This window comes from Moschus berezovskii, chromosome 2 (genome assembly GCF_049115385.1).
Source record: "Moschus berezovskii isolate FMDL1 chromosome 2, NW_MosBer_1.0, whole genome shotgun sequence".
Classification (NCBI taxonomy): Eukaryota; Metazoa; Chordata; class Mammalia; order Artiodactyla; family Moschidae; genus Moschus; species Moschus berezovskii.
This window is the reverse complement of record NC_142461.1, coordinates 51,076,701-51,103,387: the sequence shown is the minus strand read 5'-3', so window position 1 is coordinate 51,103,387 and position 26,687 is coordinate 51,076,701. Positions and strand designations below refer to the sequence as shown.

Here is a 26,687-nt window from a genome sequence, read left to right as displayed (position 1 = left end):
ATGAAACCTTCCAGTGATGGTTTCATCATTTATACTAAAATTCTCTTTCAAAACCATCAAGAGTTTATGAAACAACTCCTTAAACCTATAATAATTTCATGTCACTTTTAAACAATGAGCCAGAATGGATGAGCATTACCTTTTATCACAGCAGAATGAATTCACTATAACCATTTTCGACCCAGACTCTCCTTAACGGAAAATAAACCAGCTGCATTTCCCTGTCTTGGTAATCTAGGTAAATGAATGTGTAGAACCAAGGCTGAAAATGATGTAATGGAGCGTAGTGATCTTCCAGCTTCTTTGTCATTTGCAGAAGCAATAAATCATGTTTAGTAGAGAGAAAAGGACCCATTGAAGTGAATTTTCCTATTGAAGGGCATAGAGCTAAATATTAATCCTAACAGGAATTTCAGACATGAATCCAGAATGGTTTGGTGCCACTTTCTGTACAGGTCTGATATTTTTCAAAATGGGGGCATAAAAGGAGACCTTCATCTATCATTGTTCCAAACTTGGGATGCTAAGAAGTGGCCTAGGATTTACTACTTTATTATCATTTAAATAAGAAAGATGATCTCATTAATGATAAATATAAGCAGGGCTGTCCCCGCCCCATATCCACCCTTTACAGTCACCTTTCTCAGAGAACTAACTGCTTAAATCATAAAACTGAAAAACTTTCTGAGGCCATTATGTGTTGGTATAACATGTCAATTGATGTAAAACACCTGTCTGTTCCTGAATGAAGCCAAAGGATCAAAGGCAGACAGATCCATGTTGTATGGATCAGGAAGCTCATATGATTTGTGGGGATGGGGTGAGGAGAAGGAGGTTCTTTTTAAAAAAAAAAAAAATTATGAAAATAAAACTAAATACAAGACTTTGGAAGGGACCTGTACAAATAAGGGGCCCTAAAGCTACACAGTCAATCCACCTCCGTTAAATAGGTAATGTCTTTGGTCATATACAGATTATACATGGAGCACTGCTGTTCCCTAAAGACTAGGAAAATGATTAAGAACCAACACCTAACCCAAACAAGGCCATCTGAGGGGAGCCATGTTTGGTCAATGCATGGTCATATATCAACAATGTATTGATCAGAGTCTTAATCTAACCACTGATATGAAAAAGAGTATCTCATGAAAAATTCTCTTTACAACTTAAAAAAGTAGGCAAGGATTAAATTACTTCTTGCTTATCCTTTGAGTTTTCTTGACTTTTGCTCACATTTAATCATTATTAGAACTTAAAAGTAAGTTTTGAAATAGGAATAAAATGTCTTTAAATAAACATGAATTAACTCAACCTTGGATTTCCTTGATCATTAGCTCTCCTTCTAGTAACAAAAGACAAAAAATTTAGGAACAAATCCCAGATTATTTTCTTTTGGTGGAAGAGGTACCAAGTAGGTACATATTCTGTAGGCTACGGACCTACAGTCTAAAATAAGGGGAAAAAAAGAGAGAGAGAGCACAAAGAAAACAAGAGAAAAAATATTTCCTATATGAGATGGACTAATGATGTTTCTTTGGAAAAACAAACACATGAGCAATTTGGAAATTCAATGTATGATATTTGGTATTGGTAGAAACACTTCTTACCCATTTTATTAAAGAAGTTGCCTCTGATTCATAGACAACTTAAGTCAATTAAGATGCACTGGTAATTAGGCCATGAGAAAACAACTAAAATTGCTAACTACTCACCCTCCTGCAGCAGCAGCATGAAGGCACGTTCTTCCAAATTTATCTGGGGTGTCTATTTCAAAGCCTGCAGACAGCACGTGCTCATTACTAAACAAGGATACTATGCTATACTTTTGTCCTAGTTAAACCACAAGAAACATTGCAGAGACAGAAAAATCAGTTAGTAGAAAAACCAGAACGCAAGCCATTGTAGTCAGAAAGAGGTTGTCATGGAAACGAATGGTAACTGCTCAAGCTTGGCAATTTTATAGGAAGAACCGTGAAGTCAAGAAGAATTTATTTTCACATTCAGCCCTGGGTGAACTGCAGCCCCATATTTCAATCCCAGGATAAAAATTTATGAAACCAATTTGAGATAAGTAGGGCAATAGACAGGCAGACAGAACACATGGAGAAAACATGGAAGGCAAAGGAGTAATCATAACATGCTAGAAGAGATATTTTCTTAAGCGTATTATTAGCTTGCAGTTGGTATAAGATTTGGGAAACGTGCTTTCATGCAGGGGTTATTTTTAAACATGCCAAAAGCAGCGAAAGCAGAATCAACCATAAGTAAAGAACTTAAAGGAATAAAAAAAGCCTCTGGGATATCTGTTGAATTAATTCATAAACAATCTTTGCCTTGCAGACCTCTATCACCTTTGAAAGCCAGGAACTTCTTAATACATGGAGGTTGGCAGAATCATTGATAAGAAAGATTAGCAAAGCTCCAAACCAGAAAGAATTTCTTGGTTCCAAATAGGCCCGCATTAAAAAAATAAAAATAAATCCTAGTTGGAGGGATATCAACCACAGTGATTTTTCAGAGCCCACGGAGTGGGATGGTAATTTAGCATTTCTACTATTAAAAGGTAGGGGATTTGGCCTTTTTTCTTTGTTGAAGAATATGAAATGTTACATCATCAATTTAAGCCTCAAAGATGTCTTCTCTTCCTACGACAAACTTCCTATAAGCTATGGCCATCCCTGCCTGCCTCCCACTCTGGATCACTGGAGTTCTAACTTGATAAACAGACAAGACTCTCACTCCGGGGCAGAATACTGACGTTCAAACAGTTTCAACACCACGAGCTGCTGGAAGCTGTCACATGCAGGTAGCTGTGGACACAGCTCATCCTGCCAATCAGATCATGAATGACATGAAGCACAGACAGCCACTCACTCTGACCAGACACCTGAAGCTACACAGCTCATTTACAGGGCAGATTAAGCGTCATCTGTGGTAATGGAGTTACTTACCCGATGACAGTAACTTTCTGCAGCAGTCAGAGTGAGCATTGAGGGCAGCTAAATGTAAGGGGAACATGCTATGGATTCCACACCTGAGGAAGAAAAAAACAGAGCAGTTCACGATTATAGATATCCTGATACATGCAGAAGGGGGTGACCTTTCTAGAAGGTCTCTGATGAAAATTAAATCCATGAGACCTTGCTTAGGGACTCCTGGATGAAATAATCATGCAATCATTTCTACTTTAAAATAATAAAATCCTGGACTTAAACCACAGTGAAAAATCCCATAACAATAGAAAAATATATTTTTTAAGAAAACATTTCACATAAACAGTGACTCTTAGCATTTAAAATTAATTTCTCTTTTATTCTTTCAGCTTAGCAATTTTATGTATCATTCACATTCATTCATTCATCTATTCAACACTTTATAACCATCAGATACTTTGCTAAGTGCTGGAGAAAACAAGAAGCTGACAAACTCTCAACTTTGAAAAGCAACCTGTTTTATTCCTTGAGTTGATAAATATTTATTGTTGACCTACTCTTTGCTAAGAGTTAGTAATGGGTGCATTATTAGAAATAAAATTTTGGATGAGAATAAAAACTAATGTTTACCTTTGACAAGCGAAACTTCATCTTTTTGGTAGCCTTTTATATTGCACATTTACCCACATAAGAAAACCAGTCATGAAATAATTAACATTAACCTTAGATATATTTCATAAATCTAGCATATTTTCCCTAACAGTGGTACAGGAAGAATCCAGAATAGGACTTCTTAGACTGACCCCTACCATAACACAGTCCCTGGAACAATCCTCTGAGGGACAGGCAGCCTTCTGACGGCAGTGCTTTCTGCCCTTAGAATTAAAGCCACCTCCTCCTGCCCATCACTTCTCAAACAAGTCCTGTGCTGACTCATAATTCAAAACATACAGCATCATCAGGCAGTTCCTGTGTACTTAAAATCTTGTTAGTGATCTCGTGTCATAACATCTCATTTCATTCAGACACTATATTTCAGATTTTTTATATCCACAGCACAACATAAGGAGTACAGGCTGTCTATATTTACACCTGCAGCATGAGTCATCTAAGTTTCTTCCCTGGCACAAAGTGGCCCATTTCCACATTCTATATTGAATAAAAAACACATATGACTTGAATTTGCTAAGCTTCAGATACATGAATTTTATTTTCTATATAGAAAGCTATTATGATGTGCATGAATTTGTGAAAGTATATATATGTTCACAGATAATTCATGGTATTCAGCGTTCTGCAAAATCTGAGTCTGCCAGCAATTAACCACCTCTTTCTTTTCATGAAAACTTCTATTTATTGATGTTTTTGTTCAGTCTTCCCTCTGTTCATTTTCCTTTCCCTATATGGAGATTTCCAACCCAGTGTATATAATAGCTGGCATCCATCAAAGGATGCAATTTGCCCGTCTTCTGGGCAGTGTCTTGTAGAGGAGAACTGCTTGTAATTGCCTCTCTCATCATTTACAAAGAAAAAAAAAATTCTGAAAAGCAATTGCATCAGTGACAACCTTGATGCTCATGAAAAGGAAGAGGGCGTTGGGGGATGGGAAAGAAGCTTTTTATTTGTGCTATTTATATTTTTCCCTTCTGATGCCAATGAAACATACTAATTTTTTTGATGTTTAACCTATTTTAAAAGGTCTTTACTAAATGGAACTTAAAGCTAATAAGATTTTACATAACCATTTTATCTGTTTTGAGGAGTTAAGGCAAAAATCTATGATTAAACATTGCTGGATGCTTGCAAGAAGAAAATGATAGAACATTTTCTAGAATCATTGTGAATTCCTGTAAGAACATGACTAAATCAAGGAGTGGATTTTTAAAGATTTCTTTGAGTCTTCCTCATTTTTTATATGTATGTGTGTGTAAAAATATAAATATTTTAATAATATCAACATACATAAATAAGTATACACATAATATTTATGATATAGTTTATATCGGTACATAAAATAGTTACCTTTATATTAAAAATACAAGCAAATGACTTAGGGAAAATAGTATCAAACTATAATAAAACAATTAAGAAAAACATAAAAAGTATAAAAGTTTAATAAACTCAGTGTTATAACATATTCCATAAACTTCACTATTAATACTTCTAACCAAAGTTAACATTTAACCCCACTGTCTTTAGATAATTCACCACAGTCTATATTAGCTAATAATTTCATTTTTTTCCTGTGGCTACTTATAAAACTGAGAAGGCAAGGAAGGCAGAACTCTAAAAGGCCTAGGAAATATTCTCTTCGATAAAATCCACAAACAATAAATGCTGAAGAGGGTGTGGAGAAAAGGGAGCCCTCCTGCACTGTTGATGGGAAATTTAAATTGATACAGCCACTATGGAAGACAGTACGGAGATTCCTTAAAAAAAAAACTAGGAATAAAACTACCATATGACCCAGCAATCCCACTACTAGGCATATACCCTGAGGAAACCAAAATTGAAAAGGCACATGTACCCAGTGTTCATTGCAGCACTATTTACAATAGCTAGAACATGGAAGCAACCTAGATGTCCATCAACAAATGAATACATAAAAAGGTGAGGTACATATATACAAGTGAATATTACTCAACCATAAAGATGAAGCATTTGAGTCAGTCCTAATGAGGTGGATGAATCTAGACCCCATTATATAGAGTGAAGTAAATCAATGAGAGAAACAAATGTCGTATATTAATGCATATATATGGAATCTAGAAAGATGGTACCGATGAACCTATCTGCAGGGCAGCAGTGGAGATGCAGACATAGAGAACAGACTTGTGGACACAGGTGGGGTGGGAGGGAAGGTGACGGTGAGACGAACAGAGAGAGCAGCATGGAAACATGTACAATACCATATGTAAAACGACCAATGGGAATTTGCTATATATGACTCAGGGAACCCAAACCAGGGCTCTGTAATAACCTAGAGGGGTGGGAAAGAGTGGGAGGCGGGAGGGAGGTTCAAGAGGGAGGGATATATGTATACCAATGGCTGATTCATGTTGATGTATGGCAGAAACCAACACAGTACTGTAAACCGATTATCCCTCAGTTAAAAATATGTTTTAAAAAACAGATAAACAACAAGGGCCTACTGTACAGGGAACTATATTCAACCTATAATGGAAAAATTCTGAAAAACAATATATAACTGAATCACTGCTGTACACCAAAAGCACAGTAAATCAACTCTACTTCAAAACATTTTTTTAAAAAATGAAAAAATATCCTCTTTGATATATTCCATAGTTAACAAAAAGTCACTACCTCAATGTAGGAAATACATTAATTTAGACTCAAGTGCCAGTACTGGTATTCAAATGAATATGATGTGCCAGTTCAAACAGAAAAACTAAGTATCAGCTGAAGATGGCAAGAAAATAAAAATAGAACTAAGAATTTCTTAATCACTTCAGAAATGATTCATGCATTACAAATAAAATTTCTTTACTGTTATGAAATAAGACTGCTTATAAAGAAAGGATCCTAAAACCTTCAGCAGGAAACTTAAGATTTGACTGTCCTAGTCAAATGAGAAACATCGCTCTGATTTCATCAGGTATATATCAAGGAAGATCAAGAAATAAAGATGTCAGATAACACTAAACTTAACAGTGCATAAATTACAGGAAAGGGAAGGCCAATTCCAGTTAATTTGCTACATTTATTTGACCAGTCATAAAATTAATGGAACACATTTGTATTAGCTGTTTCTAATCTAGCTGTTAGCTGGGGTCTCCTACCCAGTTATTTCAGAATAAATGAGGCCAGAATAAATTGCAGAGAGCCATAAGAGGTGAGGATAGGGCTTTTGCATCATTAGAATATCAGTTCTTTTAAGTTTTCCCCTTGGCTCAGGAGGACATGGCTGTCCCTTTCCATATCCAGTCCTTTCTAGAATCTTCCCTTAGGCCATATGTTTAAAAAAAACACTGTGGTTAAGGTGATGGGGTGAGAACCTTTGGGTTTCAGTCCTAACTTTTCCATGTACTAGCTATTTGGACTTTGGAAAATACATAATGGCTCCCTCACCTGGAAAATAAAGATAATAATGGTGTCAATCTTACAGAGCAATTGGAAGGACTAACTGAGATAATGTACACAAAGTGTTAAATAGGATATCTGACCCACAGTTCCCTTGCAATTATTATTAGCTTAGCTGGATAATCAGGAGTCTGTGAATTCTGAGGTTGTAATAAGGTTGTACTTCCCTAAAAGCCAAGAATGAAGTGTGACCAGCTAGCATTTCTGTTCTCTTTCTGTGTTTCAAAATTCTTACAGATGAACTTACTTGCAGCGCAGGAAGAGAGATGCAGACGTAGAGGATGGACATGTGGAGGTGGTGGGGGAGAGGGTGTATCAATTGAGAGGGGATTGACATATATACACTGCTACTGCTGCTAAGTCACATCAGTCGTGTCCGACTCTGTGCGACCCCATAGATGGCAGCCCAATAGGCTCTGTCCCTGGGATTCTCCAGGCAAGAATACTGGAGTGGGTTGCCATTTCCTTCTCCAATATATACACTACTATGTGTGAAATACATAGCTAGTGGGAACCTGCTGTGTAGTGCAGGGAGATCAGCTTGGTGCTCTGTGGTGACTTGGATGGATGGGCCTGGGGATCAGGGCGGGGCGGGGGGCGGGGTTGGGAGGTCCAAGAGGGAAGTGATATATGTTCACATGTAGGTGATTCACTTCATTGTACAGCAGAAACTAACGTAACACTGTAAAGCAAATATACTCCCATTAAAAAATATCCTTTACAATACTCATCTTTCACCTCTTGAGGAAAGGTGGGATTGGTTTAGTTTTACCCACCAAGTGGGTGAGACAAAAACTTTGATGATTTTTGATCATCAAATAATTTTATGATACTTATTCAAGTGATCAATGTTAGTAATTTCAGTTGCATCCAACTCTCTGTGACCCCGTGGACTGTAACCCACCAGGCTCCTCTGTCCACGGGGATTCTCCAGGCAAGAACACTGGAGTGGGTAGCCATTCCCTTCTCCAGGGGATTTTTCTGACCCAGGGGTCGAACTCAGGTCTCCTGCATTTCAGGCAGATGCTTTACCATCTGAGCCACCAGGGAAGCTCAAGTCAAGTGATCAAACCATAAAATAAATTTCTTATTAATTTTAATCTATGTCATTCCAAGTGTTTATCATGCACCACTAAGTTATATAGGCACTTGGCCTAACAAACAAAAATTAAGCCTGGTCCTTGCAGACATTTTCAGGGGTTCCTTTTGGATCAAAGTCCAAATACTCTAACATGGCTACAAAGCCTCTTCTGGATCTGACTACTGCTTAACCTAGATGTGTTCTTAGGATCTTTGAACTTCTGTCCATTCCTCTTGGAAGAGCCCTGGGTTTTCACATGCAGGCCCTCCTCCTGAAACTCTTACAACTCAAACTCTTCTGCTTCTCATGGTATTTCTCAAACTAGTCAGTACATCTCTGGGGGTTGCTGGAATATCTTTGGCTTTTAAGAACTCTATGTGACAATTTTAAATTGTCTATTTTGATGATAATCTAAAACAGGTGACATAAAAGCATATTTTAGTGCATCTAAAAGGCCACCTTATCACCACACACCTCTGCCAGATTTCAGCACTGACATTTGTATGATACTTAGGCTCACAGCTGTGCTGTGTAGTACTACTTTAATTGGCACGCGCCAGTGAGAATAAAGGTGGACTTAATAGAAAATGAAATGTCTGAATCTAGGAAGGGCAATGATGATGTAGCACACTGAGCCTCCTGTATGCACAGAATTTGCCAATAGTTTGAGTAAAGGTTTCTGTGCCATGTGACAGGTCCACTGCCCACCACTGCAAAACCTCCACTTCCATAGTTATGTACTGGATCCTAAAAACTCAGCATCTTAGTCTCCAGGACCACAATTCCAAGCAAAATGCTAAGTATCACATCATCCATTACATGGAGAGGCAGCAAGCCTCCTGCCTAGGAGCTGAGGCTCCAGATCCAGGTGGTCAAGGATGGTGTCCTATTTCCATCCACCGCTCTGTGACCTCAGAAAGCTAACTAAACCTCCTTTATTTCACCTGTAAGATGGACATAATCACAGCACTTATGCCATGGGGTTGTTTTGACAGTTAAATGTAACCTCTCAGAGTGGGGCCTAGCACAAGTAAGAACTCATGACCATTTGTTACTATTGTCCTGTGCAGTTATGGTGAACACTGTGGGTTTCTTTTTGTATGTATTTTGTAATTTTTAAAAACTTATTGCTATATGAGAGTCAAAAGCCTAGGGAGTCTCTATTTAGTTTTATGTTTATACATATTCAAACATTTTAATAAAAATAATCTAAGCAGATGCTTAGGACCTGAAAGACTTTCAGTTACATAACTCATTGCTCCTTGTCCTACAAGTTAACCATCCCTCTTCTGGGAAGCTTTGCTGGTCCTGCTACATCCCATATATGTTCTCCTATACTCCAGTGGCACCTGGCAGTTGTTCTGCCATCAAATTTAGCATGCATGACTATCACTGCCTATTTAATTCTTGCCCTGGAGAAGGAAATGCAATCCAATCCAGTATTTTTGCCTGAAGAATTCCATGGACAGAGGAGCCTCGTGGGCTACAGCCCATGGGGTCACAAAGAGTTGGACACGACTGAGTGACTAACACTTTCACTTTTCCCACTTCGACAGAATATAAATTCCTTGGCAGCAAGCTCTGTGACCCCAGAACCTGACACAGTGGGTGACACTTAACAAGCCATCAACAGATATTCAGTGAATATAAGAATATCAGAATCAGTTACCTGTAAAACTATAATACCACTAATTCTGCTACAATTGAGGCAGAAAAAGCAATGAGAGTTTAATTGATAAGATGGAATACAATTTAAAAAATCCTAGAGACAAGCACCCCAAAACTAACAAAGTTAAAGAAGAAAAAACCCAATGGCTTTGATACCACATAAAGTTGCATAAGCACCTAGTCACACTGCAGAAACTGATCAAGTTCAGAGAAACAAAAAAGAAAAACAAAGAACATTTCATCAAGGCCCGAAAATAAGATGCAAATAAATTCATCAGAAAGTATGACTATAAAACTTGTCATAAAGAGATCTTTAAAAATACATTGGCCATATTGTTTATGAATTAAAATGGGTTATTTTCATAAATGCTCTTTTTTGTCCACTTATTTATAGAAGAAAAGGCCTGTTTTTCTCCTCTTTAATGAGCTACCCTAGATAAATCTACAAGGAGCCCAGAGAACAGTGACTTTCTAGGGAAAAGTGAAAGTTGCTCAGTCGTGTCCGACTTTTTGAAACCCCATAAACTATACAGTTCATGGAATTCTCCAGGCCAGAATACTGGAGTGGGTAGTCTTTCCCTTCTCCATGGGCTCTTCCCAACCCAGGGATCTCCCACACTTCAGGCAGATTCTTTACCAGCTGAGCCACAAGGGAAGCCTAAGAAAGCTGCTGGAGTGGGTGGCCTATCCCTTCTCCAGTAGATCTCCCTGACCCAGGAATAGAACTGGGGTCTCCTGCATTGAAGGCAGATTCTTTACCAACTGAGCTGAGCCACCAGGGAAGCCCAAGCCTTTAGCAAATTCAATCATCAATTCTCCTGTCCCTTCACTTGGATATTTTCTCTTTAGGTGATTTCCCTCCCCATACAACATACACACACACACTCACACACACAAACACACACACACCCCCACACACACAGTTGTTGCCTTAACAAACCACTGTTACTGAAGGAAGCATGTCTTAACCCCAGATACGCTGGGGCAGAAGGAACCATATGTGGCTCTTTGAGGCTGGAACAATGTTTCCCTGGCCAGTGTCCCCAGCACAGTCAGTAGAAAGAAAGGCTACTTGACCAATGTCATTCCTAAGGCATTTTTGCCAGATAGTTTGAGTTTGTACAAATTGAAGGTAAAATAATCCCAAGGAAATACTTTGTGCTTACTGCATTGAATGTGGTTTTTCAGAAATTTTAATTATTTAGCCCCGTTTATCTTTATCCCTCAAATGAGGGATAAAGTTCAAATTTTTTTTTTTTAAAACTCATTTTTCAGATGAATTCAAATCTGAAAAAACCACTGAAAATATGAACATATCACAGGGTGAAGATAGCCTGTGCCTAAACACTTTATTTCTGCTTAACTGACACTGAGCATTTAAGATCTTTGACTTTGGGTTGCCATGGCCTGCTTGGGAACTCTATAATCTGGTGAATGCCTCCGAAATCCTAGAATACTGCTCTTTCCAGGAAACTGAGCTGCTGCTTTAGATTTGCAGCCTCCCAGTCAAACAGGTCCTTTGACTTGAAGCGGATTCCTTTCTGAGACAACCCACTGTTCTTGCTATTAATATTTGTCAGCGTCTCTCCACCCCGTCTTATCCTTAGCTTGAGACCTCATTTCTTCTTCTTTGGACATTCACAAGAGGCTGCCAAGTGTTTCTAGTCTGGACCACTTCCAGTCTGTTTTGACTGCTGTTAGAGTGATCTTTCTTACACACAAATGGGATCATTAGACACAACCTACCCTACACATAGGTATAATTCTTTAACAACTTCTGAATGCCTCAGAATGGTATCCAACTCCTCAGCAAGATGTTCAAGATCCTCTGAAATGTGGTTCTTCCTGCCTTTCCACCTCATCTCTTTCCACTCCCCTAGCATGCTAGATATTATGAAGCAATAATAAATATAACATAATAAATAATCAATAATATAAAAATTAATAGTTAGCATTTACTGATAGTTTACTATTAGCCAGGCACTGTTCAAAGAGCTATTAAGTTGGATTATCTTGTTGAATACCTTAGCAGATGCATTTAGACAACTCACACACAGATCTTAACACATACTGGAGAGCTTTACTAGTAATTAAGTCCTTTAATCCTCATAACAAACCTATGGTAGATACTATTATTACTCCCATTTGCCAAATGAGGAAATCAATGTGCAGACAGATTGAGCAACAAGCTCAAGGTCACACAGATCACAAATAAGGCAGCTTGAACTGGAGCCCAGCTAGTGCCCACTAAAGGCTGGGTCTCCCACCATGATATAATGCAGCCTTTGGCAGAGCATGGCACCATTACACACCCTCCACCCCACCAGGCCAACCTCCACCCCACTAGGCCACCCTCCCCACGGGAGCAGTATCTGCTCCTGCTTTCCTTCCTGCTTGGGAAGTCTGCCACTCTCTGCTCTATTCACATAATTCCCATCCTTCAAAGTCTACCTAAAAATCACCTTCTCCTTAAAAACTGTGGCCACCTTTGCGCTCTCTCCTTCCTGTCTATACCCTATGGCATATATTGTCTATGCCAAATACTTTGCCATTAAAGTTCTGTTTCATTTTGAACTTTGCTAAATACGATCTTGCATGGTTCTTCGTCTTAAGTGGATTTGGGGCCTCCAACAAAATTATGAGCTCCTGGAAGGTACCAACCAGGTAACGTATATCTGAAATTTCCCACAGCACCCAACATTGCAATGGATTCATATAGATGCTTCACATATTATTGTTGAAGTACAACATGAAGTCAGGTCCCTCTTCCCTATGTGGCAGATTTATTCAATTGCACAGTATAACCATATCATTAAACATGGGTTATTAACATATGCAAAATGGTACTCTGAATAAAATCTGAGTTTGCCCAATTATGCTTTTTCCTGCTTAACTAACACTGTATATTGGAAAAAACAGAAGAATATTAAAAAACAGAGATTTAGGAAAAAAGTTCAAGTTCCCTTAATTAAAACCACTGAAATAGGCCTCTTTCTGATATAGCTGAAAAATAAAATTGGTTCTTCCTTGCAACTGTCATTAGAAATCACTTAATTTAGTTCAAATTTAATTTGTGTTTAGCATAATAGTGCAGATCTACCTTAACTTGGATAAATAGGACCTATCTGCAGCATGGCAGAACCCCTTTGGCAGTACTCTCACATGTGGCATTTAATCCACTGTATTTTTGCTGTAACCTACTTGGCTGTGTCAGCTCCACTGGTTATTAAGGTGTTAATCAAAAGCTCATGACCGTATCTTGCAGCCACATGAAGAGGAGTGTTACCATCCTTATCCACACAGTCAATTTCACCTCCTGAAAGAGACATTTTAATACAGAATAACGTAAGGATTCATGTTGACTCAGATAATATACTCACATTGACCAAATGTTGATTTCATTTCTATTCTGTGTATCTCTGCTCTCAAGGACAAGAATGCTTTTTAAGGGAACAAGTCACCATCTGAAGCTGTTCAGTTCAGTTGCTCAGTCATGTCCGACTCTTTGCGACCCCATGAATCAAAGCACGCCAGGCCTCCCTGTCCATCACTAACTCCTGGAGTTCACTCAAACTCATGTCCATCAAGTCGGTGATGCCATCCAGCCATCTCATTCTCTGTTGTCCCCGTCTCCTCCCGCCCCTAATCCCTCCCAGCATCAGAGTCTTTTCCAGTGAGTCAACTCGTCGCATGAGGTGGCCAAAGTATTGCAGTTTCAGCTTTAGCATCAGTCCTTCCAATGAACATCCAGGACTGATCTCCTTTAGAATGGACTGGTTGGATCTCCTTGCAGTCCAAGGGACTCTCAAGAGTCTTCTCCAGCACCACAGTTCAAAAACATCAATTCTTCGGCGATCAGCTTTCTTCACAGTTCAACTCCCACATCCATACATGACCACTGGAAAAACCATAGCCTTGACTAGACGGACCTTTGTTGGCAAAGTAATGTCTCTGCTTTTTAATATACTATCTAGGTTGGTCATAACTTTCCTTCCAAGGAGTATTAAATCTGCATGGAAGGAAGCCTATTAGAAATGTTTTTTAAAAACATTTCCACATTGTCTTATTTAAGAATCTAAAATCTTACAACTAGATTCCCTCTCTAAATAATGTAATCAAATTCCACAAAATGTATCTCTGAAGACATATTAAATTTTAATATTACTTGCTGAATTAAAGACCTATGTAAACCTTATGTTACAGCATAAGAACCAAAGGAATCAAGTTCAAGAAAAGATTTTATGTAGTTTGACTAGTTTAAAATATGATGAGTAAAATGAGTAAAAGCATAAACTATAAATTGAAAGTATCCATATTTATCAAAACTATCACATTAATTACCTACAGTTCTTTAATAATATAGTAGTTCCATTTTATTTTATTGTATATTGCCTCCTTTTCCCCAAAATTCTTATTTTACTATGTCTCTTTCTTTCTCTCCCCTTTTCATATATGTGAAAAGATATATAATATATAATAAATGAAATACAAGTCTTCTATTAATTTATTTGAAGAACCATTTAGAAATAAGTTAGACATTATGGATTTCACCTCTAAGAACAAAGACAGTCTCCCGTATAACCACAATACCATCATACCCTATAACTATCATACCCAAGAAATTTAACAGATACCATAATTTTGTGTAATATATAGTGTATATTCCAATTGTCCCCAAAAATGTGCTTTATAATTGTTTTTTTCAATCCAGGATTCAATCAAAGAGTCTGACAGCATTTAGTTGTCATGTCTCTTTAGATTCTTATCATCTGGAACAATCTTCCTGCCTTTTATGTATGTAAGTAGGTATCTCTCAAGTTATTGATACTTTTGGAGACTAAGCCAGGAGTCATATACGATACAGTGCATTCTGGAATTGTCTGGTTATTTCCTCATTATTAGATTCAGGCTAAATATTCTGGCAAAAATATCCCAAAGTTGAAATGCACTTCCCAGCCCATCTCCACAGCACACACATAAGATCAAGCCAGTCCATTACTGGATGATACAAATGTTGATTACTTACAATGGGTACAGACCATCAGTTTGGGAAGACGAAACAGTTCTGCAAATGGATAGTGGTTATGGCTGCCACAACTATGTGAATGTACTTAATGCCACAGTACCATATGCTTAAAAATAGTTTAAATGGTAAATTTAATGTTAAATGTATTTTACCACAATTTAAAAAAAGGGGCTTGATTACTTGGCTAAGGTGATGCCTGCTTGCACTCTCCACTGCAAAATGTCTTTTCCCTTTTTATAATTAGCAAATAATTTGTGGGTGATACTTCCAAACTGTGCAAATATCCGCTTTCCCAACAGTTTCCCACAATGAATTCAGCATAGACAGGGAGCACTCTGTTCAAAAGTTATCTGAATTCTTTATTCTGTGTGCTTATGTTATCAACTTGATACACAGCCTCATTTGATTGTGGGCTTCCCAGGTGGCACTAGTGGTAAAGAAACTGTTTGCCTATGCAGGAGACATAAGAAACGTGGGTTCAATCCCTAGGTCGGGAAGATCCCCTGGAGAAGGGCATGGCAATCCACTCCAATATTCTTGCCTGGAAAATCCCATGGACAGAGAAGTTGGGCAGGTTAAAGTTCATAGTATCACAGAGTTGGACACGACTGAAGTGACTTAGCACTCATTTGATTTTGCCTTCAAATATTTTACTGGCTTTAACTTTATTAAATACGTAAAACATGTGTTTCAAAAGTCTGTACTTTTAAAAAGCCTCATTTCTAGCCCTTCCACTTCACCCTCAACTACATCCTACAGTAACTAATCATTATCACTAGTTTTCGTTTATGCTTTCTGTGTTTCTCTTTGTAAAAAAATAAACATTCTTTTATGCCATGCCCCCGCCACTTAACAATGTACCCTGGAATTCACTCCTAGAGATCACTTCTTTGGATATCTTCCTCATTTTTGTATGACTTGCTTTTCATTGCATAGATGTATTACTTAAGTAAACCAGTCTGGTATAGATGAACATTTAGGTAGTAAAAATAATTTTGCTAATATCAGGAATGCTGCAGTGAATAACTTTATGCAAATATTGTTTTGTATTTGTTGAGTGTATCTTCAGAATAAATTATTAGAAAGGGGATTTCTAGGTCAAAGAAATGAGTATATGGTTTTATTAGATTTTGCCACATATCCTTCTCTAGGTGCTGTGCAACTCTGCACTCATGTCAGCAATGTGTAAGAGTTTCTTTTTCCTCAGTCTTGCCAAGCTTTTGACTATATTCCATGTAATGAGTGAAAACTGGTTTCTCACATTGTAGTCTTTACAGTTCTCTTGTTAAGGAAGTCGAGAATCTTTTCATATATTAAAGGGCCATTTGTTTATCTTTTTCTATGAACCATTTGTTCATGACATTTGCGCATTTTTCTAAGTGTGTGTGTGTGTATGATCTTTTTATTCCTTAATTTTTAAAGGTTCTTAAAAGAGTTGGGAGATTACCCACTTAGCCGTAATTCAGTTCAGTTCAGTCGCTCAGTTGTGTCCGACTCTTTGCGACCCCATGAACTGCAGCACGCCAGGCTTGTTACAAATATTTTTGTCCTAGAGTTTTTTTTTGTCTTTGGTGTTTTACCCTGAAAAATTTTGGTTTATAATTTCTTTTATTGTATTTAGATTTTGCATCGTGGTTTAAAAAGTTTTCCCCACATCCTAGCAACACAGAAACTGACACATGTGAAAATATTTGCTATATGCATTATTGATAAACTTTCAAGTATTTTAAGAGCCTCTGAAAATCAAGGAATAAGGAGGGATTAAGGAGAGGGAGGAATGGGGGGTGACTGCTAAATAGGATGAGGTTCTGGGGGGCAGATGATGAAAATGTTCTGGAATTAGACAATGGCGATGATTGTAAAGCCATGTGAAGATACTGAAATCCTCTGAATTGCACACTTTACATGATGGGCTTTTATAGTACATAAAATTTATATCCCAATCATAAAGGAAGGGCCTGGAGAAAGCTAAAGGAAAAGGGGAGGGAGTAAAGGACAGGGAGCACACCAAGGAGAAAAACATGCAGTGTGTACTTGTGCTGATGGAAGACCTTGTGCATTTCTGCTTTTAATAAAAGAAAGCACCTAAGATATTGGGGCACCAAACATAAATTAGTCTAAGATTTTATTTCCTGACTATCCTGCTCATAAACAAATCTCTGCATCATTATGGAAAGCAATTAAGTTATTGAATTATCAGCTCATGCTCTTAGATATCAGGTATTTTAGAGTAGGTCAAATCTTCAGCTTTACCTCATTATCAATTATATTGAACTAATACTAAGCTGACATTTTAAAACTAAAATATATCATTTTAAGATACTAACACTATAATGTTTGGTTTGTGTATCTAAACTACACATACACATTTATACATTCCAGAATAAGAAATACAAAATCCTGAGAAATGTAAATATTATATAAATGGCCTGGATCTAAAAAGATATTACACATTTACTTTAAATAATATTACTGAGAAAGTAATTTTCTCATTGTAGAAAATTTAGAAGATGCTATAAAATACAAAAAAGAAAACAGAAGTCATTTATAAATTCACTGATTATTTTGAGGTAATCAGTATTAAGATTCTGGATACTTCCTTTCAGTTGTTTGTGTGTATGTGCATTTGTGTGTGAAGACATTTCCCATGGTTAAGATCATAGAATACAAAGAGTTTTGTATCTTGCTGCTGCTGCTACTGCTGCTAAGTCGCTTCAGTCATGTCTGACTCTTCGCGACCCCATGGACTGCAGCCGACCAGGCTCCTCTGTCCATGGGGTTTTCCAGGCAAGAGTACTGGAGTGGGGTGCCATTGCCTTCTCCGTTGTATCCTGACCTCCCCCTAAATATTACATCACAAACACTTCCTATATCATTAATCTGTTTCATTAAAGTTACTGCAAATCTCCATGATATCAGTATTTAGAGAATTTACTTAAAAAGGCCCCAATTACAAGGCATTTAGGCTATGCCCAATTTTGCCACTAGGAAAAACACATGAATGATCATAATTACACATAACTTTATCCACATTTCAGATGATCTCCTCCAGCAGCGTTTTAGAAGTGGTACTACTGGATTGGAAGTATGAGTATTTTTAAGGCTCTTGATGGACACTGGGAAACTGCTTCTGAGAAAGTCTGCACCCATTTGTACTCCTGTTAGCAGTATATTTGAGAACCAAAAATAAACCATTGAAAGTCTTTTCGGACCTAAGGAAAGAACATTAACTTCCAGGCCACAACACTATCTCTTATGATATGAACATTATAAAATCTTCACAATACTAGCTGCATGGCCCTTCATTCTAATCCTACTATGACCACCAACTCCCTAAGACTTATTTCCAACAAAGAATATTCTTTCTAGCCAGGTGTGTTGGTAAACCAGAGTTAATGAATGAGATCCTCTCCTAAAAAGTGAAATAATTACAAATATGTGTGGCCTTTGTAGAAGGGGAAGATGTTTAAAAAAACTCCAATTAGTACATCCGTTTACATAGGATTTAAGATGTTTCACTCCACAGCCAAGATTTCAGCATGTGCCAATAAATGTACACATTTGGATTTTGCAACTTAATAGGTGTTTACGAAATGGTAATCCCTTTTTGACTTTGTGACAGAGAAATATAAAAGGCAGCTTGAATACAAATGCTGATCTTTCCTCATATCTTTGTTTCTGCAGCAAAGTATTGATTTTTAAAACCAGTTGCCCAAATATATAGACTATTATCATTTCCATAAAAGTAATTACATATCTTTATATGTACATTCTTAAATACATGGAAAAAATCTGGAAGTTTCATCAAATTGTCAATAGAAATTATTGGGTGGGATTAAGGAGACACATTGATGAGGATCTCTTTAATAATTTAATTTTATTCTATAGTGAGCATGTATTCATTTTATTGGAGAAGGAAATGGAAACCCACTTCAGTTTTCTTGCCTGGAGAATTTCATGAACAAAGGAGCCTGGCAGGCTACAATCAAGAAAAATAATAAAACAAAATTAGTTACTGCAAACTTTTCAGTTTAGTTGCTCAGTCGTGTCAGACTCTCTGCGACCCCATGGACTGCAGCACTCCAGGCTTCCCTATCCATCACCAACTCCCAGAGCGTGCTCAAACCCATGTCCATCGAGTCAGTGATGCCATCCAACTATCTCATTCTCTGTTGTCCCCTTCTCCTCCTGCCTTCAATCTTTCCCAGCATCAGGGCTTTTTCCAATGAGTCAGTTCTTCCAATCAGGTAGACAAAGTATTGGAGCTTCAGCGTCAGTCCTTCCAATGAATATTCAGGGTTGATTTCCTTTAGGATTGACTGGTTTGATCTCTATTGCAAACTTCCAGGGACTCAAGAAATAGCTCACAATAATTTAAATTTAGAAGCATCCAATTTAGATCATTTTTATGCCTTGGGGACAGGCAGCCACTTGGTCTCCATGGATACCTCAGAGCAATCCAGGATACAGGTACCCATGTGAGAGCTGCCCACAGTGGTCAGCCTAAAAGGTCCACCCCCAGGGCTGATCGAAGAGTTGAACCTCAAAGAAATCTTTGTCCTGGACAAACACTACATTGCTCATGTCCTTCTGAGCCAAGTGTTAGGGGCTCCATGTTTATCAGCTTCAAATATGCCAAAAATAAGATAGGAAAAGAGAAGAAAAATACTGGAAAGGATGGTCTAGGAGATTTGAGCTGATAAAGTTTCTTTGTTGTCACTATCATTTCATAAGTTAATTTAAAACTGTAAAAATACGGGTAATCATCTTTAATCGTCCTTTAAAATATACTTCTGGAAAACATCATAACTTAGTAGGAAAACAAAGAGAGACTATTTGTTATTCAGAAATATGTTTAGGACCTCTAGATGAATGAATTTCTATTTTATGGTCACTCCCAAAGCTTTCCATTTTCATTTGAAAATCTTTAACAGTTGCTTGTAATTCAAATATCTTTACTCTTTATTTGAAAGTTGCAAGTTAAATGTTGGTAATCCAGCATTGATAATTAGTGAGGAAAATAAACATTTGTGAGTTTAGACGCAGGCAGAGCATATAGGAAGAGATGATTTATGCAGCATTATCCAGGCATTCATCTGAAATTAGCTCTTCATTGCACAAACAAGAATAGTCATCTTATTAAGTTGCCTTGGAAGGCCTATAAGCCCAAATATCAAAAATCTCACAATGAATCATCCTAACCTATTCCTTGGCTCTTCCTTTTCAAACTCTATTTTTAAAGCTTCTATGAAAAAAAAAAAAAAAGCATCATTTTGAACTTTTACAACCTGCTGGGCATCATCTAAGGCAGCTGCTTGTGCAAATGGCTGGATCAAATGCCTTTTGATATCAGATTATGTCTTCATTTAATTCTTTCCCTCTCTGGTTCTAAAACGCAGCTTCAGATAACAAACAACATGACTGAACAGCAGAGGCACTCTTTGTTTATTAACTTAAAAAAGAGTTTTTTAAATGATCACCTTACCAAAACTGAATGATTGGGGGCAGGGGGGAAGGTATTATAAAGAATTAATAGCCCTGACTAGAGAGCAGTCCGGAGAAGGCAATGCAAGCCACTCCAGTAATATTGCCTAGAAAATCCCATGGATAGAGGAGCCTGGTAGGCTGCAGTCCATGGGGTCGCTAAGGGTCGGACATGACTGAGCGACTTCACTTTTCACTTTCACACATTGGAGAAGGAAATGGCAACCCACTCCAATGTTCTTGCCTGGAGAATCCCAGGGATGGGGGAGCCTGGTGGGCTTCCGTCTATGGGGTCACACGGAGTTGGACACGACTGAAGTGACGCAGCAGCAGAGAGCAGTCAGAGAAGCAGAGAAATGCTGCAAAAAGTCCAGATTATCACAGCAATTTAACAAAACAAACACCAAGCATGTCCCTCAGCAGGTCTCAGGACCAAGTGATGTCCCCACAGGGGATGGGCATTCAGGGTCCTGCCATGTAGGGATCCACTCTGGAGGATGGACACCAGGCCCTGGGGGTGTGAGTCTCTGGACTTTTCCCAAAAGGAAACCAACAAACAGGAGGAAAGAAAAGAGCTTCCTATTCTTGTTCCTAAGGGCATTTTTTAAAAAAAAGTCAAATGGAAGAACTCACAGTTCTCACATGTGTAATGAATGCAAAGAATTGTTGGCTGAGAGAAGAGAATGCCAAATTATCCCTTTACAGGGATGACTCCATGCCAAATACAAGCAACTCTTAAATAGAATTCAAGTTTAAAAAAAAATTTTAACATGTCATTGTTCATCCAGATAACACATTTATAAGTGAGCGTTTGAGAGTTCAGTCTCCAATGTTAGTCTTCCTGAGTTCTAATCTCTGTTCCTCAACATATATGCCAGGTATCCCAACAGAAGTGACAACCTCTCTGCCTCAGTTTCTCCATGTTTGAAATGGAGATAACAACAGCACCTCTTTCTCATGGGGCTGGTTGGAAGGATTTATGTGGAGTGCTTAGTCAAGTGCATAGCACAATGTGAAGAACACTCAACCATTATCATTATAGTATTATATACTATATATAATACATATATAGTATATTATATATATATAATATTATATACAATCAGTATAATGTTATATACTATAGCCACTACATTTTCAGTATTTTAGGACCCTGGACTCCACTCAACCCACAAAGTAAGATGCCAGGCCAGCCAAGAATAGGCTCTGAGACAAGCTCCTTGATCACAGAGGACAAGACATAGGGTCTTTTTCAGGTCTTATCCCCATTCAAAAGTCTAGCAAGAATTCTAGTAGAGAAGGCATGGAAGTTTAAGTTCACAGGGATGGTTTGTGAAAAGATCAAAGCAGCCAGTGGCCCCCCAAGACTGCTTTAAGCACACTAGCATGACACAGGTCTGGCCCACAGAGATGGACCTGTAGGAATGCAGTGCTTACAAGGTGAAAAGCTGCTCCTTCTCTGGTCTGGTCACTAGTGTTTGAAATTGCTTCAACAGGGAAGAATGCTCTTTAATGCCATCAAGCTAAAGCCCAGTGATTATATTCACATTAAAATTTTCAAATTGGATACCAAATAGCTCCCTGGTTTTGTTTATTTTTAAGGCAGTGGACACTGTTTCTGAAAAACAGTTGAGAAATACAGTGGGATGAGTCGTTGTTGTTTAGTTGCTAAAGTTGCTAAGTCATGTCCAACTCTTTTGTGACCCCATGGACTGACTGTAGCCTGCCAGGCTCTTATGTCCATGAGATTTCCCAGTCAAGAATACTGGAGTGGCCTGCCACTTCCTTCTATAAGTGCAGGATGAGGAAAGTGTGCAAAGGAGAAATGCCAGGGTCCCTCCCCACCTCCCTTGATTTCAAGAGAAACAAAACAATTAAGGTGGTTTTTCAGTAAAGTGAATGTCAAAGGCATACCACATATTTCAAACTAGAATTAATAGGTGTTGTGCAGTTAATTTTCAATTATCTGCATTTGCTCACTGGAAATTTGCTGGGATTGCTTTTCTTCTATAGTTTCACTGAGTGTTTATAAATTTCCTGTGCTTCGCTGCAGACATTTTGCTTCCTCAGCATAATTTCTCTGCATAGTGTCAAATGACTTCAGTGCCAAAGACATAACTTGTGCATGCTAAGTCACTTCAGTCATGTCTGACTCTTTGAGACCCTGTGGACTGCAGCCCGCCAGGTTCCTTTGTCCATGGGGATTCTCCAGGCAAGAATACTGGAGTCGGTTGTCATGTCTTCCTCCAAAGGATCTTCCTGATAGTACCACTAATGCTTCAAGTGTTTGTCATCCAATATTCTTACAGATGGCAGGAAGATAGGCCTAAAAAACTGACTAATGTCTGAGTTTTGAGATTTAGAAATGTGGGTCAACTAAAGATAGTTTAGGAACTGCTGAAATTATGTGAAATGTCAGCAAAAATCTGAACTAAACCTGTTTTTGTTTTTTTTTTTTTAAGTGTCTTCAGGATTAGCTAAGATAACAGAAGTTATGCTAGCAAGGTCAGTGCACTCCCAGATTCTGGCCATTACTTTCTAATAGTAACATGAACCATGATGTGAAGTGACACTCCCTAGTATTTTAGCTGCAGAGACAACCCAATGGTTCAAACACATCTTTATTGTAAGTCTGGAATATTACTAGATTCTGTGACTTTCCAAGATCTCTATCAAGCCTGTGATTTTATGATCCTTTATATCATGTATGTATCTGATTTTCTGCTGAGTCATCTCATTTTTCCTACCTTTGCCCAAGTAGCTTAATGAGTTTTAACTTATGAAATTATGGTGGGTTTGAAAATTTAAAAATAATTCAGCTTTGCTGCTAGCAAATGCCTGATACTTATTTTTACTAGTTTCTGAGTAAAACATGCAGGATCTTAAGCCTATATGTCATTTCCAGTTTCAAAACTCACATGTTCTTTGACTAGGAATTGACTATGAAACTTATGGCTCTATGTCCTTATTCCTAAGCTGGGTGGTGATGACTTGTTTGATGAGGAGCTTGTAACCAAGTTCATCAAAGGATCGTACAAATCCAAGCTTAATAAACACTAACAGAGCATTGTATTTCATATTCAAATAACTGACAGCCAAACTCAAGTCACATCAAGAAACTGTTCCAGTAATGACACTAGCAGAATCTCTCTTACCATTCTGAATGAGGGTTTGCGAACGTGTGAACCTTCCGTGGACAGCTGTCATGTGCAGCGGACTTTTACCATCTTTACTCTAAAAATTGAGAGAGAGACAGAGAAAAAAACAAAGGGCAAGTAACATCAATCTGAAACATTCCGCAGTTTCCAATTGAGTGTATATGATATTGCAGGTTTCTAACATCACATTTTTTTAAAAAAAATTGAAGTATAGTTAATATACAATGTTGTGTTAGTTTCCAGTGTACATCGAAGTGATTCAGTTATAAATATATATGTAAACATATATCTTTTTCATATATTTTCCATTATAGTGTTTTTTCAACGTTTGTCTGTAGTAAATTTAAAAAAGGCAAATGATGCATTAACTTGCTTGGTCCTCTTCAGCTAAACTTCCCCAGTGGCTCAGACGGTAAAGCGTCTGCCTAAAGTGTGGGTAGACCCGGGTTCAATCCCTGGGTTGGGAAGATCTCCTGGAGAAGGGAATGGCAACCCACTCTAGGATTCTCCCCCACACACAAAAAAAAAAAGGGGCTCAAAGAAAAGATGGCTAAACTGCTATAAATCATTGCAATTTTCAAAACTGACCCGAAATCCTCCACCATTATCTACACTTTAACTCCACAGGGCGGGGAGACACTTCTTTTTATTATCGCAAAAAAGAAACATTTACTCCACTTAACTCATTAGAAATCATAGGATTAAGATATGCAATAGTTTAGCAAGTTGCCATTTTAATGATCAGCTGGAAATGTGCTGAATTTATATACCACCTCTTTATCACCCAAGTTATAATGGCATTCTCTGACATAGGTTAAGCCAAAACATGGAAAATGTACAGAATCTACCCACTAGTCAGCACTGCTGCTGCTGCTGCTAAGTCACTTCAGTCGTGTCCGACTCTGTGTGACCCCATAGACGGAAGCCCACCAGGCTCCCCCGTCCCTGGGATTCTCCAGGCAAGAACACTGGAGTGGGTTGCCATTTCCTTCTCCAATGTGTGAAAGTGAAAAGTGAAAGTTAAGTCGCTCAGTCGTGTCTGACCCTTAGGGACCCCATGGACTGCAGCCTACCAGGTTCCTCCATCCATGGGATTTTCTAGCCAAGAGAACTGGAGTGGCTTGCCATTGCCTTCTCACTGCACCAAATACCAAAGTTCTACACTTTTAATTAAGTAGTAGTCATTTATAGAATTTTCTAAAAACAGTAATACCCACGAAAATATTACTGTTACTTTAGACACAAAGTATCCCCGAGAGAATATATTATGTATTCTTTGATTCAGATATTATTTTTAAAACCGAAAAGAAATTTATGTAACTGTTATTTTTCTAAGTCTCAGAAGATATGTTTTCCTAATCCTGAGGTTAAAATACAAGATTTTAAAAGTACAAGTTTATTTTTGTGATGAAACTCATATACTTGTGTTTTAAAATGATTCTTTTAAAAATGCTACAATGGAAAGCAAATAATCACTTAAATATTTCTCATAGTGAACTACAGACTACATGCATCTGAATCATTCAGGGTTCTTGGCAGGAATGTGAAGCCTGTGTCCTAGCTCAGATCTACAGAATCAGGATTGATTTCAATCTAACTTTCACATCACACTAAAGTTTAGGAGCAGCTGCTTTTGACTGTGGACTGGAATATCTTATAAAACCACAAGGTTGAACAGAAGAATTTTTATTATATATCCCGTAAGTCTATTCCTTAGACTTAAGAGGAGTTATGTATGATCTGTGCCAAGGGAAGTTAGTCAAAGTTGTTGTTGCTGTTGTGTAGTCACTAAGTGACGTCCGACTCTTTCGGAACATTGTACTCAGTTGTGTCTGACTCTCTGTGACTCTGTGGACTGCAGCCCTGCCTGGCTCCTCTGTCCATGTGATTTTTCAGGCAAGGATATTGGGTGGGGAGTAGGGTGGGGTGGATGTTGCCATTTCCTTCTTTCTCCAGGGGATCTTCCCAACCCAGGGATTGAACCCACGTCTCCTTTATTGCAGGCAGTCTCCTGCATTGCAGGCAGATTCTTTATCAACTGAGACCCCAGGGAACCCCAACTCTTTTGGTAACTGCATATTGAGTGAAATAAATAATCATTATAGTGAAAGATTCTCAGGTTGATGGAGAAAAAATAGAAATAATAGGATCTTTTCTCTATCTTAATCTTGTATGATTATAGCCTGAATTGAAAAGCTTTAGAAAGTAAAGGAAGATGGAAGCAAACTTGAAAGTCTACTGAAATAATATTTTGGGGGGAAAGGAGCACTAACCGAAAAATACGATGCTATCACCAACCACAAAATATACAATGGAGGAGAGCTCCTAAAAGCTATCTGATTACAGAGTCTGAATCTTGGCTGGGAGAAATGCAGACAATTCAAAAGACTCAAAAGTCTGGGAACCACTTAGGCATGAGGATTTAAGACATATTTCCCTCCAACAAAAAAGTGATGACAGTCCAAGACTCTTGAGAGAGAAAACAGAAATTGCAGAGTTGACATTCATTTGTCCCTAGGTGGTGCTATTTCTTTAAATTTTGCTCCGTTATTTCCTCTTAAATTTAAGATGAAAATATAACTAATTAGCATTTAGTTAAATATACATAAAGCCATAAATACTTCAGTGTTTAGATAATACCTTTATGAATATTTAACAAGAGTTTTCCATTCCCAGAAAAGAGCTTAAAGGCTAGGAGTAACCACCAACCTGGAGGTAACTAAATTGCAGTCAGAGTCAGAGCAGGAGTCACCAGTTTCTAGGGAGTACAGTTTATAAAGCTTTCCCCATTACAGAGATGGTAAACACCATATGCTTTTTCCCTTGGAGTGCTTGTGCCTTTGGTAAAGGAGCAGAGATGCTCATTTTAAGTAAAAAAAAAAGGACGGCAATATGGTCAACGGTGATGTTTGCTTCAGATCTATTCTTGAAGATCTTCGCCTGAGCTCATCTACTACTAAGGCCAGTTCTTAGTTGATTCTTTTTTTCCCATAGAGAGAGAGAGAGAGATGGGTGGCAAGAGGCTGGGTATTAAGAGTGTCACAGCAGTCATTGTGGGGCAGCTTTGTTTATATGCTATAGGTAGAAAAGGAACTCATTTCAAAAAGTCATTGAAAACCAATAAAGGTCAAAAAACGAGTACTTTTTATTTAGCTTTTACAAATTAGAATTAAGAATATTCAGTTTGAGACTAGAGATCCTACTGAGTTTCACTAGCTGCCTGAGAAATTTTTCAC

General features: G+C 38.0%; 1 protein-coding gene across 3 annotated transcripts in view; it reads right to left on the bottom strand.

The window, feature by feature from the left end:
• ANKRD44 (ankyrin repeat domain 44) overlaps positions 1-26,687 on the bottom strand; it is a 320,963-nt gene that overhangs the window by 81,977 nt on the left and 212,299 nt on the right. For all 3 annotated transcript variants that reach the window (XM_055398457.2, XM_055398458.2, XM_088828639.1), the window contains exons 9-12: positions 23,449-23,527; positions 12,985-13,099; positions 2,952-3,034; positions 1,713-1,776 (exon numbers count right to left, since the gene is read on the bottom strand). In XM_055398457.2, coding sequence (XP_055254432.1) covers positions 1,713-1,776; positions 2,952-3,034; positions 12,985-13,099; positions 23,449-23,527 — 341 coding nt within the window. The remainder of the gene's footprint in view (positions 1-1,712; positions 1,777-2,951; positions 3,035-12,984; positions 13,100-23,448; positions 23,528-26,687) is intronic.